This window comes from Schistocerca gregaria, chromosome 4 (assembly GCF_023897955.1).
Source record: "Schistocerca gregaria isolate iqSchGreg1 chromosome 4, iqSchGreg1.2, whole genome shotgun sequence".
NCBI lineage: Eukaryota > Metazoa > Arthropoda > Insecta > Orthoptera > Acrididae > Schistocerca > Schistocerca gregaria.
The window spans coordinates 338,033,502-338,052,705 of NC_064923.1; the positions used below are offsets into that span (position 1 = coordinate 338,033,502).

The 19,204-nt window shown below is 38.4% G+C and overlaps 1 protein-coding gene across 1 annotated transcript in view; it reads left to right on the plus strand.

The window, feature by feature from the left end:
* LOC126266708 (tryptophan 5-hydroxylase 1) overlaps positions 1-19,204 on the plus strand; it is a 240,407-nt gene that overhangs the window by 196,574 nt on the left and 24,629 nt on the right. The window contains exons 9-10 of the mRNA XM_049971157.1: positions 6,226-6,361; positions 13,276-13,402. Coding sequence (XP_049827114.1) covers positions 6,226-6,361; positions 13,276-13,402 — 263 coding nt within the window. The remainder of the gene's footprint in view (positions 1-6,225; positions 6,362-13,275; positions 13,403-19,204) is intronic.

Below are 19,204 nucleotides of genomic sequence, written 5' to 3' on the forward strand. Positions count from 1 at the left end.
TTACCTTAGGGGGGAAAAAGGATAGATATATACTCGTGCGTGCGCGCGCGCACACACACACACACACACACACACACACACACACATATATATCCATCCATACATACACAGACACAAGCAGACATATTTAAAGGCAAAGAGTATGGGCAGAGATGTAAGTCAAGGCGGAAGTGTGGAGGCAAAGATAATGTTGATTGACAGGTGAGGTATGAGTGGCGGCAACTTGAAATTAGTGGAGATTGAGGCCTGGTGGATAACGAGAAGAGAGGATATATTGAAGGGCAAGTTCCCATCTCTGGAGTTTGGATAGGTTGGTGTTGGTGGGAAGTATTGAGATAACTCGGACGGTGTAACACTGTGCCAAGATGTGCTGGCCGTGCACCAAGGCATGTTTAGCCACAGGGTGATCCTCATTACCAACAAACACTGTCTGCCTGTGTCCATTCATGCGAATGGACAGTTTGTTGCTGGTCATTCCCACATAGAAAGCGTCACAGTGTAGGCAGGTCAGTTGGTAAATCACGTGGGTGTTTTCACACGTGGCTCTCCCTTTGATCGTGTACACCTTCCGGGTTACAGGACTGGAGTAGGTGGTGGTGGGAGGATGGTTGGGACAGGTTTTACACCGGGAGCAGTTGCAAGGGTAGGAGCCAGAGGGTAGGGAAGGTGGTTTGGGGATTTCACAGGGATGAACCAAGAGGTTACGAAGGTTAGGTGGACGGCGGAAAGACACTCTTGGTGGAGTGGGGAGGATTTCATGAAGGGATGACTATGGATTTAGTGACATGTATGGTATACATGCTCCTACAAAGAGGGCTTGTCATTCATGGGTGTGGAATACATCACTGCCTTCAATTGATCAAATGAATGAGGGAGGCCCTGCTATTAGATCTCAACCATTCCATCCCTCTTTAAATGACTGTTGCGCGGAAGTGGTTGCTTTGGTGGTGTTTGTGGTGGTGGTGGTGGTGGTGGTGGTGGTGGTGGTGATAGTACATCTACACCTACATCGATACTCTGCAAGCCACCATACAATGCGTAGTGGAGGGTACCCTGTACCACTACTTGTCATTTCCTTTCCTGTTCCACTCTGAATTAGGGCGAGAGAAAAATGACTATCTGTATGCCTCCATATGAGCCCTAATTTCTTGTACCTTATCTTCATGGGTCTCATGTGCAATGTATTTTGGCAGCAGTAGAATTGTTCATCAATTAGCTTCAAATGCTGGTTCTCTAAATTTTCTTAATAGTGTTTCTCAAAAAGAATGCTGCCTTCCCTCCAGGGATTTCCATTTGAGTTCCCAATGCAACTCTGTAACACTTATGTATTGTTCGAACCTACCGGTAACAAATCTAGCAGCCCGCCTCTGAACTGCTTCTATGTCTTCTTTCAATTTGACCTGGTATGGATCCCAAACATTCCAGTAGTACTCAAAAACAGGTTGCACCAGCATCCTATATGTGGTCTCTTTCACAGGAGAAACCACTCTTTCCTAAAATTCTCCCAATAAACTGAAGTCAGCCATTCACCTTCCCTACCACACCTCTCACATGCTTGTTCCACCTCATTAAACTTTGCAACATTATGCTCAGATATTGAAATGACTTGATCGTGTCAGGCAGGACACTAGTAATACTGTATCTGAACATTACAGGTTTGATCTTCCTACTCATTTGCATTAACTTACATTTTTTCACATTTAAGGCTATCTGCCATTCTTCACACCAAAGAAAATTTTGCCTAAGCTGTCTTGTATCTTCCTACAGTCACTCAACTTCGACACCTTACCAAACACCACTGCATCATCAGCAAACAGCAGAAGATTGCCGCCCACCCTGTCAGCCAAATCATTTATGTATATGGAAAACAACAGTGGTCTTATCAGCCTTCTCTGGGGCACTCCTGATGATATCCTTGTTCTGATGAACATCCGCTGTTCAAGAACAACATGTTGGGTTCTATAATTTAAGAAGTCTTCGAGCCACTCACATATTTGTGAACTTATTCCATATGCTTGTACCTTGTTAACAGCCTGCAATGGCGCACCATGTCAAATGCTTTCCAGAAATATAGATATCTTGAATCTGCTTGCTGCCCTCCATCCATAGTCCTCAGTATATCATGTGAGAAAAGAGTAAGCTGAGTTTTGCATCAGCAATGGTTTCTAAAACTATGCTGATTCATGTAATAAGCTTCTCAGTCTCAAAAGAGGTTATTTTATTCAAACTGAGGATATGTTCAACTACTCTGCAGCAAATGGAAGTTAGGGATATTGGTCTGTAATTTTGCAGATCCATTCTTTTATCTTTCTTATATGCTGGAGTCACCTGTGCTTTCTTCCAGTCACTTGGGACTTTGTGCTGGGCAAGAGATTCTCAATAAAGGCAAGCTAGGTAAGGGGCCAATGCCGTAGAGTACTTCAAACTGGGATTCCATCTGGACCTAGTTATTTATTTGTTTTCAAATCCTTCAGCTGTTTCTCTACACTAGGTATGATCATTACAATGTTGCCCCTACAGGAGTCGGTACGATAGTCAAATGATGGTATGTTTGTACAGTTCTCCTGTGTGAATGATCTCTTGAACATAAAATTTAAAACTTCAGCTTTTGTTTTGCTATCTTCAACTTCCACACCAAACTGGTCAACATGGGACTAAATGGAAGCCTTAGACCTGTTTAGTGATTTTACATAAGATCAGAATTTTCTTAGGTTCTCTGTCAGATCTTTTGCTAAGATGTGATAGTGGTAGTAGTTGTATGCTTCACACATAGATCTTTTCACAGATGCACGAATCTCTACTAACCTTTGTTTGTCATCATTTATGCAGTCCCATTTGAACCAAGAGTGCAACAGCCTCTGCTTCCTCACATCTGTCAAATTTCATTATTAAACTGTGGTGGGTCTTTTCCATCCTTTATCTGCTTGCTGGGCACATAACCCTCCAGACCATAAATTACAAACTGCTTAAACTTTGCCCATACTTCCTGTATGTCCATCTTACTGAAACTAAGTGATGCCAATTCACTGTCTAAGTGAGACATTAATAACTGCTTATCTGCTCTATCTAGCAGAAACACTCTCCTAGCCTTCTTGACTGATATATTAAGTTTCATTATCATATTTACTATAACAACATCATGATAATGATCCTTGTTCCTATACCAATGTTTTCAATAAGGTCTGACCTTTGCGTCTATTGACTATGATAATGCAGTCACTATGCTGTTTGTAATAGCTTGTTCACATTCCTATTTTCTTATTCATTATTATACCTATTCCTGCATTACCGCTGTTAAATTTTGTGTTAATAACCTGTATTGACCTGACCAGAAGTCCAGTTTTTCCTGCCATTGCACTTCACTAATTCCCATTATGCATAATTTCAATCTATCCATTTTCCTTTTTAAATTTTGTAACATATCTTTCTGACTGAATGATCTAACATTCCTCATAGAATGCCAGTTTTGTTTTTCCTGGTAATGGCATCCTCCTGAGTAGTCCATACCCAGCCATCTGAATGGGGGACTATGTCACCTCAAGAAAATTTTACCCAAGAGAATACCATCATCATTTAGGCATAAAGTAGGTCTGCATGCCCTCGGGAATAAAATAACTACTGTAGTCTCTCAATATATTACTGCTTCATATATTTCAATAGCTCATCCATTTCATGTAACTTAAACCACAACACTTCAATATTTCATGGTTTAATGTGCAATTCATACGGAAATTACATGGTGTGGACATCAGGTGATGGTGAAACAGTGATGTGACATGAACAAGAGATGAGCAAAGCACATGGTAGTGATGCTGCCAGGAGATGTGGAACAGTCATGTTACAAATAAATAATGTCATCTTCATAAAAGCATAATAGCAATGCACTGGATCTTTTCCAACTCATAAATGTTCAGCTGAAAAGAAGATATTGCATGCATTCATTATAGCTGGAAAAAAGTGGAAGAAATATGGTGTTATTGATTTAGTGAAAGAACTGAACACATATTCCTATCATTTCCAGAACATTTACAAAGTGTCTTAGAAAGAACTCACTGTTTCTGGCTTCTGTAGCACCTGCCCAACAGTTTCAGTAGACACAGATAGTTTTTTGTGAAAGTGGACACAAATGAATATGGATGCAACATCAATAGACGAGCATTTCAGAACAGTAGTTTTGGATGAACTTTGAAACAAGAACATGTTAGTTTGCCATGATCATTTCCATTACTGGGTGAAATGTAAGGTTCCTCACTGTTCTGTGACAGATGTGGGCTTGCCTGTATGCACAAATAAAATAAAATCATTCTTAAGGAATTAGCATAGAGATTTGAGAAATGAGCACAGAGTATTAAGGATTTTCAAGGAGATGAAAATAAGGAGAATTAAAATAAGGAGAATATGTATTTGGTATATTAACATCAAAATTCAGAACTATAAGTGTGTCATTGTATTGCAGTTCTTCCAAAGTTGATGTTATGATTCAAGCTATTTGTGTGCTGCACAATGTTATCCCAGATTATGACAGGATATTCTTAACTCCTCAATGCACCAATACCACAACAAGGAATCAAACAAGCAATGAATTACAGCCACAACAAAACTCCATTATACATCAAAGAATATCTCTGCAAATACTCCATAAATGCTCCCCTGCTCCATTTCAAGATGGATACTGCATTCACAGTCACAGGTAGAAGCACCATCAGCTGTGATACATAAATTTTTATTTGCAATAATGTTTCAAGAGGAGTGTTTATATACTTCTCTTATGACTAGTGCTGAAACAAACTGTTTCTGAAAATAACTGTTTTTCTCACACAAATCAGTTTTATCCATTTAGCTAGGTCTGAATCTTATGAACTCACTCAGATTATAGTTTTCATTAAGTACAGTTTCGTCATCCATCAAATCATGAGGTGTAGCAGTTGACCCATAAATAAAAACAGCAGCTAGACACTTTTAAAATCTCTGCCACATTTCTCTTCAGAGCACCACTCATGACTATGAATGGATCTGGCACGGACAATGAAGGGACATGAAACTACCTCTGCACCTTCTTCAGTTCAGTTAATTGACTTATTGTTTCATACTTCAACCTATCTCTAATGGGTTGCAGCAGATACCCAAGGCCTATTAGAAGTATGGTATGTGTAATGAATGTGCAGGCCATAGAAGCAGTGGCACTCATAATTCTTTGAAAAATGCTCATCTCTGCATGAGCCTGCAAATTTTACTGCAGAAGTATAGACTGTCAAGTTGCCAGACAGGACCTTTACCTTAATCTTTAAAACTTTCTTGATGTAGGAGCTGCTGTCTGACTTCATTTCTGTATTTAAGAGTATCTAGCCACCATGCTGCTAATGTAGGGTGCCACATTACACCAACATTTAACCAATGAGGCCAACAACATGTTGAAGCAGAACTGATCTGGAAAATAGTACTTTCACCCCTATGCATGGTGTTCTCATGCGTGTTGTAGTCTGAGGCACTTGTGGTATGTGGAGAGGGAAGCTAATTCAATGGCAAAAATACTAGCTGTCCACTCCTATGCAGGTGGCATCACAGCAACAGTGTGGACATGTTTACATCTACTGTGATGCTCCAGTACAATGAGAAAAGCTGCATAGTTGTTATACAGAGATGCCAGTCACCTCATGGTGTAGTCACTGAATAAGAGCCTCTCCTATCAATATATTTCACACACACTTCACTGTTGTTGTAAGATAACTTGTAAAATAGACAAGTGAGTCATCTGTTTTCAGGAGATCAAGCATTCTGTGATATACAAACTCTTTCACAGGTTTGATGTCTACTAAATATACTGGCATTGTTTTCACATTTACATTTCATCTGACATCTCTTCACTGTCTGAGTTTGATGTAACACTGGCCTTTCCAGTCACCCAAGAGAGAGAGCTGTTAGGGCTGCATGTATATGTATACCAGCCATCCACAATCTCAACCATTTATTATTGCTGGTACACTTTTCTACATATTCTCCATGTTTAGATTCATTAGGGGTTTCTGTCTGCCTATTTTAAATTATCACAGCCATTAGTGTACAATGACTTCAAAATTCAATACTATTTTTTTCTTGTATCTACGCAATTAATTATTTTACAAGAAAAATCGTATGTATTAACTGACTGATACATACCCTTTTTTTTTTTTTTTTTTTTTTTTTTTTTTTTTTTTTTTTTTTTTTTTTTTTTTTTTTTTTTTACAGGAAAAACAGGTTTTCAACTTCGTCCAGTTGCAGGATACTTGTCTCCAAGAGATTTCCTGTCAGGACTGGCATTTAGAGTGTTTCACTGCACTCAGTATATCCGTCACTCATCAGATCCTTTTTATACTCCTGAACCGTAAGTAAATTATTTGCTTGATTGCATTATGTCTACAGACAACACCATAACTAATGTAAATAATATGAAATGGGGCAGATTGCTACTCACAGCAAAGGGATGAGTGGAAGTACACACATTTAAAAGTATAAACAACAGTGAACACGTGTGTGAATGGTTTGATCTTTTTTTTTTTTCTTTCCACCTAAATCAGGTGAAGGACTTTATCTGACACCATAGTCTACCTGTAACTGTATGCCACTCAGAACTCCCTCTATCCCAGAACTGATTGCGGTCCTCTGGTTTGGAGCTGAGTGGAAGGCTTAAACCAGATGCTCAGACGATTCTGCGGAGATCTGGGGTGAAAAATTTCTCGACCTCCGCTATCGGGTGGAGAAATGTAGCGTCCCCCTGAATAGGTCAGGCGTGCACTACATGCCGGAAGTGGCTACAAGGGTAGCAGAGTACGTGTGGAGTGCACATGAGTTTTTTTTAAGTTAGATAATTCCCTCCCTAGGCCCAACAAGACGACTCCTGAGACGTGGCAAGGTAGGAGTAGGCAAAATGCAACAGGGAATAACAATATTAATGTGGTAATAGTAAACTGCAGGAGAGTCTATAGAAAGGTCCCAGAACTGCTCTCATTAATAAACGGTCACAACACCCATATAGTACTAGGAACAGAAAGTTGGCTGAAACCAGATGTAAACAGTAATGAAACCCTAAACTCAGATTGGAATGTATACCACAGAAACAGACTGGACAGTGAAGGGGGAGGCATGTTTATAGCGACAAGAAGTGCAATAGTATCGAAGGAAATTGACGGAGATCCAAAATGTGAAATAATTTGGGTGAAGGTCATGGTTAAAGCAGGCTCAGACATGGTAACTGGATGTTTCTATAGGCCCCTGGCTCAGCAGCTGTTGTGGCCGAGCACCTGAAGGATAATTTGGAAAATATTTCGAGTAGATTTCCCCATGTTATAGTTCTGGGTGGAGGTTTTAATTTGAGGATATAGATTGGGAGACTCAAACGTTCATAACGAGTGGCAGGGACAAAGAATCCAGTGAAATTTTTTTAAGTGCTTTATCTGAAAACTACCTTGAGCAGTTAAACAGAGAACAAACTTGTGGCGATAACATATTAAAGCTTCTGGTGACAAACAGAGCTGAACTATTTGAAACAGTTCACGCAGAACAGGGAATCAGCAATCATAAAGCGGTTACTGCATCAATGATTTCAGCCATAAATAGAAATATTAAAAAAGGTAGGAAGATTTTTCTGTTTACCAAAAGTGACAAAATGCAGATTACAGTGTACCTGACGGCTCAACACAAAAGTTTTGTCTCAAGTACAGATATTGTTGAGGACCAGTGGACAAAGTTCAAAACCATCGTACAACATGCGTTAGATGAGTATGTGCCAAGCAAGATCGTAATAGATGGAAAAGAGCCACCGTCGTACAACAACTGAGTCAGAAAACTGCTGCAGTAGCAAAGGGAACTTCACGGCAAACATAAACATAGCCAAAGCCTTGCAGACAAACAAAAATTACGCAAAGCGAAGTGTAGTGTGAGGAGGGCTATGTGAGAGGCATTCAATGAAATCGAAAGTAAAGTTCTATGTACTGACTTGGCAGAAAATCCTAACTGCAGCAGTTTTCTAACTCAGTTGTTGTACGACGGTGGCTCTTTTCCATCTATTACGATCTTGCTTGGCACATACTCATCTAACGCATGTTGTATGATGGTCTTATGTCAAAGCGGTAGGTGGATCAAAACAAAATGTCCAGACACTCTGTGACCAAAATGGTACTGAAACAGAGGATGTCAGATTAAAGGCCGAAATACTAAATGTCTTTTTCCAAAGCTGTTTCACAGAGGAATACTGCACTGTAGTTCCTTCTCTAGATTGTCGCACAGATGACAAAATGGTAGATATCAAAGTTGATGACAGAGGGATAGAGAAACAATTAAAATCGCTCAAAAGAGGAACGGCCGCTGGACCTGATGGGGTACCAGTTCGATTTTACACAGAGTACGCGAAGGAACTTGCCCCCTTACTTGCAGCAGTGTACCGTAGGTCTCTAAAAGAGCGAAGCGTTCCAAAGGATTGGAAAGGGGGCACAGACCATCCCTATTTTCAAGAAGGGACGTCAAACAGATGTGCAGAACTATAGACCTATATCTCTAACGTCGATCAGTTGTAGAATTTTGGAACACGTATTATGTTCGAGTATAATGACTTTTATGGAGACTAGAAATCTACTCTGTAGGAATCAGTATGGGTTTCGAAAAAGACAGTTGTGTGAAACCCAGCTCACACTATTCGTCTATGAGACTCAGAGGGCCATAGACACGGGATCACAGGTAGATGCCGTGTTTCTTGACTTCTGCAAGGCAATCGATACAGTTTCCCACAGTCGTTTAATGAACAAAGTAAGACCATATGGACTATCAGACCAATTGTGTGATTGGATTGAAGAGTTCCTAGATAACAGAACGCAACATGTCATTCTCAATGGAGAGAAGTCTTCTGAAGCAAGAGCGATTTCAGGTGTGCCGCAGGGGAGTGTCATAGAACTGTTGCTATTCACAATATACATAAATGACCTTGCGGATGACATCAAAAGTTCACTGAGGCTTTTTTCAGATGATGCTGTGGTGTATCGAGAGGTTGTAACAATGGAAAATTGTACTGAAATGCAGGAGGATCTGCAGCGAATTGACGCATGGTGCAGGGAATGGCAATTGAATCTCAATGTAGACAAGTGTAATGTGCTGCGAATACATAGAAAGATAGATCCCTTATCATTTAGCTACAAAATAACAGGTCAGCAACTTGAAGTAGTTAATTCCATAAATTATCTGGGAGTACACATTAGGAGTGATTTAAAGTGGAATGATCATATAATGTTCATCGTCGGTAAAGCACATGCCATACTGAGATTCATTGGCAGAATCCTAAGTAAATGCCATCTGAAAACAAAGGAAGTAGGTTACAGTACGCTTGTTTGCCCACTGCTTGAATACTGCTCAGCAGTGTGGGATCCGTACCAGATAGGGTTGATAGAAGAGATAGAGACGATCCAACAGAGAGCAGCGCACTTCATTACAGGATCATTTAGTAATCGCGAAAGCATTACGGAGATGATAGATAAACTTCAGTGGAAGACGCTGCAGGAGCGATGCTCAGTAGCTTGGTACGGGCTTTTGTTAAAGTTTCGAGAACATACCTTCACTGAAGAATCAAGCAGCATATTGCTCCCTCCTATCATAGAGTGCAAGATGACATAAGCAAGACTTAATGAAAAACAATGTGTGGCAGGGGTGAGGGTGAAAAGGGGATGGTTGAAATCAGGAGGGAAAAAGAGTGATGGGCATCAGCTGCAGTTGGTTTACTTCTTTCTATTTATTTCTCTGGTCTTCAGCTCTCTTTGATAACTAATGGATCCCCTGCAGGCCCTTATTACAAATAGCACTTGATACTAATCTTGGTTGTTTGTCGTTTTATCCCTTAATCATTTCCTGTACCCATTGTGTCTCCTAGTATTGGATTTGGTGTCTTTTTTTCCTTTCCTTCAGCACCAGTCCATGTATTCTTTACTTTGCCTATCATCCATTCTTATTCATATGAAGAAAGTTTACAAAATTCTGAAGACTTGAGTATTTTCAAATTTGGATGTCTGTCAGCACATCAATTATTCCTGTCTCAGATGGTTGTAATTAGACACTAAAATGTTAGCATTGATTTTCTTCCAATCATTTTTGCATAGATAGTAAGTACTTCCTTGATATTAGATGCCCATATTCCACTTTTTCAAGAGGCATAAAGGTGAATTGCCATTTCAGTATACTTAATGTTTTGGCTATTAGATGTTCACTTCAGATATTCTAGAACTGTTTAAGATGCCATAACTTTCACCCAGATGAATATATGGAAATCCTCACCAAATGAGGCAACCTTTTGTTATAGCTATATTAATTGCAGAGGTATTGATATCAATTTTGCTTTTGCTTCTAGTTTTTTAGATCAAATAGACTAGCTGAACTGTGTTACACTTTCCAGAATCCAATAAATAGTTTTGGAGCAATTAGAATACAAAGAGCCTAAAATTTATCTATTTTGAACTTCAGATTGATGTCTTAAGCAGAACCTGCATCTATGACCTTGGGATAAAAAGGTGGAAAACAAACCCCAAGCTGGAAAAATCTTAACTACTAAGCATGTTGCCAGATTCAGTGATCCTTAATATCTGAGAAAGAGGAAAAGTATCAACTGAAATTAGCTTATAGGTTTAAGGTGGTAGGAATGAAGAACCTACAGGTTTAAATTTGAGAAACAACAGAGAAGCTTCACTCATTTTCTATGCTAAGAATACAAAAATAGACAAGATTTCAGAATAAATATGACATTTGCTGAAGAGAAGATGATTGAGGATAAATTATCTTATAATTACTGTACAAATACTGGGTTAAATGAAACTAACGAAATATGCTGCAAAATATTACGAGCAAAGCATAAGACATTGAAAGATAATTGAACCATTACAAAAACATGACCAGACATTTATGGCAGGTAGGCAACACATCAAATGATTCATAATGTTAATTTTGTGTGGTCTAACAGCCTGGTGCAAGTCTTTCAATTGGATGCCAATTTGGCAGCTTAGGTGTCCCAGTTATCCAAAGAGGGAAAGGCGACCTACAGTTTAACATGAAATTCGAACCAAGTGTCATTCCTTGTGAATCTTTACATCATTGAGAAGTGTAGGCTAGGTTAAAGGCAGACTGAAAAATTTCCAAGATTCAGCCAGGATTTGATCCACAACCTAACAGGTTCCAGGCATGCATATTATCATGCAGCCACCAAATCAGTTATGGTTTCAAATGACACTGCCATCATTTAGAAGCAGAACATTGTAATGATGTCTGAAAAGTCCTTTTTTTAGTTCACTTGACTCAGGTAATAAACTGTGAAATGAAAAAATTACTGCAATATTACCACAAACATAGAGCAATGACAAACACCTGAAAGTGAAATGAGAACAACATGGTTCATAAAATCAAGGGAGTTGTAATGAAAGAGAAACTCATAAACAAATCAATAGGATTACATGTTTTTAGAAATGTTTTATTGTCCAGTACAATAACATATAATTTCCAAATAAATTGTTGCTATTGTCAATAACGAGCAATCTTCAGACCATAAGAAAGAGGCATTAGAACACTCACAGTTTCAGTATCAATCAACAACAACATTTTACTCTCAAAATGCTTAGGACTGAACTATTACTTCCTTCTCATGATCTAAAGATGGCTGGAGATACCTTAAACTAATTTCTTTTTAAAATTATATGTGATTGTACTGGACAATAAAATATTTTAAAAAGTATTTCCACTGTGTCGACAATCACTGATTTCTCCACCATGACCAAAACGTCATTATTTTCATAATTAGAAGTAAAATTACCATATTTGATGTCTGAAGCACAATTGTAACAGTTTTAAGTCATAAAAAATGGAACAGAAAAGATGCAAAGACTTTTCACATTGTTATCACCAGTTTATTTCATTTCAGTCATTCTTTCACACATTAGGTTCTGTAGACTGCATAATGAATAAGAGCCTTCACAGATGTGGAACAAGTCAAGTTATACATTACGGACTACCTACGTAAAGCATGCTAACCACAAGTTATGAATAGTGTCAATCTACGTACAGTGAAAATTACGTGAAATTCTTTGTGCACCCATCACACTCAATTATAATAATTAATTACACTTTGAACATATATTAACAAAAAATTTAATATTACTAAATTTATATGGTAAAATTTCCATTAATCAGCTAATAAAAAAAAACCTCATTAGACTTTCATCAGGGAAAATAATAAACTGGTTACACATGTAAGTGTAGAATAAGGGACCAGCTGAAAGCTGCACATGAAGTTTTAAAAGTAAGCAGTAAACAGACTATACAACTTTGTGTAGGGTTCATATATTAGTATTTTCTTTGAATGCTCTTCAGTCACATTTGAATACATTTATTCGCTAAGCACTATATGTATGAGGAACCAAATATAAATTTTCTGGTAGAATATACGTAGGAAGGCTAAGGCCTGAATTAGATTACTTCAAGAGATTGAAAATTTCATAGTTAAAAATGAATCAGCTACAACTTGATTCCACTCAAACTGTGTTTGAATGTTTATAAGCTAAGCAAGAAATTCTGTTAGTTGTACCTTATGCTTACTACCATTCTCAACATTTAGGAAATTAAAATTCTTTGCACACAGAGACTGCTGCCATGAACTGCTGGGCCACATGCCTTTGCTAGCAAATAGTGTCAATCTACGTACAGTGAAAATTACGTGAAATTCTTTGTGCACCCATCACACTCAATTATAATAATTAATTACACTTTGAACATATATTAACAAAAAATTTAATATTACTAAATTTATATGGTAAAATTTCCATTAATCAGCTAATAAAAAAAAACTCATTAGACTTTCATCAGGGAAAATAATAAACTGGTTACACACGTAAGTGTAGAATAAGGGACCAGCTGAAAGCTGCACATGAAGTTTTAAAAGTAAGCAGTAAACAGACTATACAACTTTGTGTAGGGTTCATATATTAGTATTTTCTTTGAATGCTCTTCAGTCACATTTGAATACATTTATTCGCTAAGCACTATATGTATGAGGAACCAAATATAAATTTTCTGGTAGAATATACGTAGGAAGGCTAAGGCCTGAATTAGATTACTTCAAGAGATTGAAAATTTCATAGTTAAAAATGAATCAGCTACAACTTGATTCCACTCAAACTGTGTTTGAATGTTTATAAGCTAAGCAAGAAATTCTGTTAGTTGTACCTTATGCTTACTACCATTCTCAACATTTAGGAAATTAAAATTCTTTGCACACAGAGACTGCTGCCATGAACTGCTGGGCCACATGCCTTTGCTAGCAAATCCAAGCTTTGCCCAGTTTTCACAGGAACTAGGACTGGCTTCTCTAGGTGCCCTTGATGAAGATGTTAACAAGCTTGCAACTGTAAGTACTGCTACAGAATTTTATTACTTATCTTCATTTCCACTCTAGAACTCCATTGTAGTTTATCACAAATGGGTGTTAACTAAACTGCCTGAATAAAAGTGAAGCACACAGTAGGGGAGGAAGAATCAAAATTGAACTTCACAGGTTGAGAGGGCATGTGATGTTACTTCAGTGATTACAAAATTGAGTAAAATTTACAAAGAACTTGACAGCATTAACCCACTTACCAGTATAATGTCACCTGGATTTTCATGCTGATTTGGTTGGGAAGCACAACATAAAGCCATTGTATCCTTCTTTGAGGCAAACTGTTTGATAACTGTTGTAACTGGTCCTTCATATCCTCAATACTGACACAGGGGTGGAGTTAATGTACAAGCTGACACACCCATGTTCTATTGTTGACAAATTTGGGAATCTTGCTGGTCACAAGAGTACCTCAGCCCCATGTAGACAGTTCATAGAGATATGTGCTATATGTAGAAGAAAACTGTTTTGTTGGTAAATGGTACCATAGTGTTGCTGCACAAGACATAGTACATTCATAGGACACAGGATGTCCATGGCATACCATTGAGCCATCAGAATTCACTCAATCACTACCACCCAAGGCCTGAAATCATACTCAGTGGAACTCACACCATGATATGAGGAATACCACTGTAGTGCCTCTCCAAAACATAGAAAGAATGATATCTCTTCCTAGGTCATCACCATACTCGCAGACAATGGTCATCTAGATAGTGAAAAACCATGATTCATTGCTCAATACAATGCAATGTCATTCATCAGCAGTCATTGCTTCTCATTCACAGCACAACTTCAAATGCAGCTGTTTGCATTGTGATGATAATGGCAGCCTATGCATGGAACGGAATTACCTAGTCCGACTGCTGCTAGTCTCCAAACAATGGTGCATGATGTCAAAAGAATATCACAAGGAGTTCATTACTTGTCCTTTAATGACAGCCACAGATGTGAAGAAGTAACAATGTGCTTTGTGCACAATGCAGCAGTCCTACCTGGTAGTGATCAGACATGGTGGACAGGAATCTTGATGCATATGACTGCACTCATGTTCCCAAGCAGTCCAACATCAGGCCACCCTCATATCCAAATGACCCAGAAACCTGGATATTGCACGATACAACCAGCCCCTAAATTTGACCCACAATGAGGCCCATTTCAAACTCTGTCAGGTGCTAATAACACTGTCCACCTGAGCATGTGCCATCTCTGTGACCTTCACAGTGATTACTCAACATCTGATGTTGTCCATTCTCCTTATATATGCTACCAGAGCTGGTAACAACACTAAACATGCACAACACTAATGAAGAGGTTGTCACAGAGAATTCCAGCACTAATCATTTACATACCTACTGCTGACGGTGTGCATGTTCGAAGATACATTGACATCTGACTATGTCTTCTGCATACTTCTCTTTTTGTTTAGGCAAAGTGTATAGGCAGGATAGCTAAACAAAATCAAATATTAAAAGTAATTAAATAGAAGAGTCCCTGGTGAACAAGTGAGCAAACGTAGATGAACTAATGTGTGGTTTGTCACTAGTAACTCAAATAGTCTGAGAGGGGGGTGCAGGAGGGGAGGAGGATTGGACTGGTAGCGAGAGAAAGAGGAAGAGAGGGTGATGGGGACAGGATATAAAAGAATGTTTCACTCAAGCAGTTGCTCTTTCACAAGTAGAGGGAAATTGGATGTGGCATGCAGTGAAGTGGAACAATGGATTGGGACAGGACCTTAGGAAAGAGGAATAGGAAAAGCGAGATGAGTGTGAGTGCAGAATGATGGAAGCAGGGATAAAGGGGGTAGGGGCTAGAGGAGACTGAGTCCAATATTACTGCATCGAAGGATGTATGTAAGGAGGCTTACTCCCATCTATGTAATTCAGAGAAGTTCATGTAGGGTGGCAGGACTCAGATGGCACAGGTGATGAATTAGTTATTGAGGTTGTTTATATTGAGCTTAACAGTGTGTACTACCATTGGTGGTCACCTTTGCTCTTGACTACAGTTTGGAAGTGGCCATTGATTTGGACTTATTTTATTTATTTATTTTCGTGTTCCATAGATCTTTGATGTGAGTGTATCACTAGGAGGTAGAATGTGTCAGATTATTACAGTAATAACGATATCTAAATGGTCATGAGGCTTAGAAATTGAACCATATATAAACAACAACACAGTTTATAGTAGTAATTATGATTCCACAAACAAATTATAAGTTTTACATTCTAATACAGATAGGAAGCATTCTGTCATCAATTGATATGCCAGTTCTACATAGTCAGTTCTTATAGGAATACTTAAAATTAAACACTTTGTTCTGATTATTACACACTGTCAAAAAGTTTCTGTAAAGAATAGAAAGAACTATTCAGAAGATAATGTTTCAATTGTTTTTTGATTTTAGTCACATCCCCAATGACTGATTTAATATGAAATGGAAGTTTATTTTATAGTTTTATGCTTGAATGATGTACTCCTTCCTGTACCATGCTGAGACTTTTTATACCTTTTTGAAGATCATCTTTACTTCTTGTATCATGATCATGATATTCACTATTTGTTTTGTAAATTGTATGATTATTGTTCACAAACCGCATTAGTGAAAAAATGTACTGAGATGGCATGGGGAGGCTCGCGAGCTGTTTGAATAAGTTTCTGCAACAGCATCTGGGGTGCACTCAAACCATAATTCTGATGACTCTTATCTGTGCAATAAAGACTCTGTTTGCTCAAGACTGGTTACCCCAAAATATGATTCCATATGTCATAAGTGGATTGAATTATCCTAGGTATGCAGCTTTAATTGTTCTCAAGTCACAAACAGATGAAATTTAGGGAACGTCAAATGCTGCTGAATTGTCTTTTACATTGGTCTGACCGGTTTAGATTGTTGTTCATGTGTAATCCAAGGAATTTGAAAGACTCAACTCTCAATATTTCCTTGTCACCAAATTTTATTTCAGTATTTTCCTGTTTTTCATTTGCTGTTTGAAATTGAATGAATTGAGTCTTGTTAACATTGAGTAACAGACCATTTGAAGTGAACCAATCTGGAGATTCTTTGAATGAAGTGGTCACAGTATTCTCCAGACTGCAGTTGGGTGTTTTGCCAATCATAATGGCTGTGTCATCAGCAGGGTGAAGTGTGCTTTTTGTGTCATACAGCAAAGCAGACCATTGATAAAGATGAGGAAAAGTAAGGAAACAAGCACCAAGCCCTGTGACACTCCACATTTTAATGTTCCCCAGTCAGAGTTGGCAGATGCCATTGTGCAACTGTTCAGTGCTACCTACTGCCCTCTGTTGTCTACATATGTCTCAAGCCACATCCTTACTTTGCCACTTAATCCATAGCGCTCAGCCCTTGTAAATAGAATTTTGTGATCTAAACAGTTGAATGCTTTAGAAAGATCACATAAGATTCCAACTGATGACATTATATTGTTTATGGATACAAGGAGTTCGTTGACAAATGAGAAAATGACTGTCCAGTTGAAGCACTCTTTGGAACCCAAACTGATTTTTATTAAGGATTTTATTTTCACTAAGATAATATATGATTCTCTTGAATGTTAATTGCTCTACGATTTTAGAGAGACTTGTTAAGAATGAAATTGGCCAGTAATTGGAAACATCAGCTTTATCACCTTTTTTGAACAGTGGTTTCACAGTTGCATATTTGAGTCTGTTAAGGACAGTACCTTGATTTGTGGACTCATTTAATATTTGACAGAGAACATCAAGAATAAATTTGCAGCAGTGCTTCAGTACTTTGATAGATTTATTATCCACACCAGTAAAATTTTTATTTTCATTTGGCTTATTACCTTCTCAATCTCTTCAGTTGTAATATAGGATACATGCATCTGACTAATTTTGTTCTGCACTGCTTTTTGTAGAAGGCTCAGGGTTTCAACTCTAGACCCTTCACAACCAATTATATCTCGTACTGTCAAAAAATGGTTGTTGAAGATATTGGCTACTATATCACCTTCATCTACCATGCTTCCATTATGATGCAAAACACACTTCGATACTGTCTGTACCTTCTGTGATTTTTCCTGTCACCCTTTTGACCACTTTCCAAATACTTTTTATTTTATTATTTGAATTGTTAATTTCAGATTTAATAAACATGCTGTTGCATTTTTAATGTCACTCTTTGGTATGCTACTGTATAATTTGTAGAGCTCCCTACCCTGAGGTTTGTTACAATTTCTGAGTGAGACATAAAGCATTCTCTTTGTTTTACAGAATGTTTTGATTCCCTTAGTGAGCCATTGTTTGCTGCAGATAACAAATTCATTCAGGAATATGTTAAATTTATCATTAACATCTTTAGCCTAATGTACTGTGTCGCACTCCAACTGCTGCAAATGTCTATTGAAGGTTTCCGGATCCTTGATTAGTCTAAAAGATCCATTGGTGAAACTACTCTTGTTAGATAGGCTTACATCATGCATTTTTAGCAACTGAGCAAGTAGCTGGTTGGTATTTATGCAGGCATAAAAGTCTCTGTAGAAATTACAGAAAAGCAATTATGTGAATGTGATTTGCAATGTATCACTTCCAGGGTCTCTCACTGACAGGTGGGGAGGGGGGGGGGGGGGGGGGAGCAATATTGCTTCGTTTGGCCATGATAAAAAAAGCAGCTCTCTCACCCAGTCATTCAATCAGTCAACAAAGAGATTGGGGCTATGTCAAAGCTGGGAGATTGCTGCAGGAACATAGATGAATTTCAATAAAACTCTTTACTTTACGTCAAACAGAGGCAGACAAAAAAGGTATGCTCTTGCCCAGTGGGTGCAGCTGGGTCTTGTCCCACAGCATTTTTGTACTTGGTGTAGAGGAGGTGGCCATGTCTGAGCACTGGTACACTGCTAATAGGCAGTGGCTGTCAGCTGATGACAACATGACATCCTCGCAGACAGGCTCAGCTGCAATTAGCTGATATGGTGGCAAACTGGCAAAAGTCCAAAGTGTTCACAGAATTCCATGACAGCCCAAAAGTGACAAACCTGCAATCCCATAGAGTGCGGCAAGTTTGACTGACTGGCAGTTACTGTATGACAGTCTGCTGAGCTCTGTCACTGAGCTCTTCATTGCGGGTAAAACATTGAGCCTGCCTATTTATAGCATCCCTCCACCAATTTGTTTTGCTGCCTGTGAATAAAGGCATGCATGGGTCATCGTTGTTGTGGTGCACTGGCTATTTATGAGTTTTCAGTTGAAGAATCATACTTGAATTCAAGTTCAAATTAAAACTCTGATGGTGATTGTAAGAGGATAAATTCAAATTCCATATGAGAAAACATCATTTGTGACTTTACATACAACTGTAATAATACAAATGCCTTAGTCCCTGATGAGATCAATCATTTGCGGCGTTCAAGACACACAGTTGTGCATTTGCCCAACTATTTGAAATAATATCAAACAGTGGAAAATCCAGGAAGGAAGGTAACAATATTATGAGAAGGAAAATTGCTACTTACCATGTAGAAGAGATACTGAGTCACAGATAGGCACAACACAAAAAAGTATCTTTTTTCACAGCAAGAGGATCTTGCAGATGGAGAGAAGGTACTGCAAGGAGGTTTGGGCCTCATTGATATGGTCTTTTTCTTGTGCCTATCTGTGACTCAGTATCTCCACTATATGGTGAGAGCAACTTTCCTTCTCATAACGTTATTTGAAATAATAGATTGCTATTATACTAATGTCAAACAGTGCACTATCTGCTTCATGCCCTAGAAGGTAAATCACTGC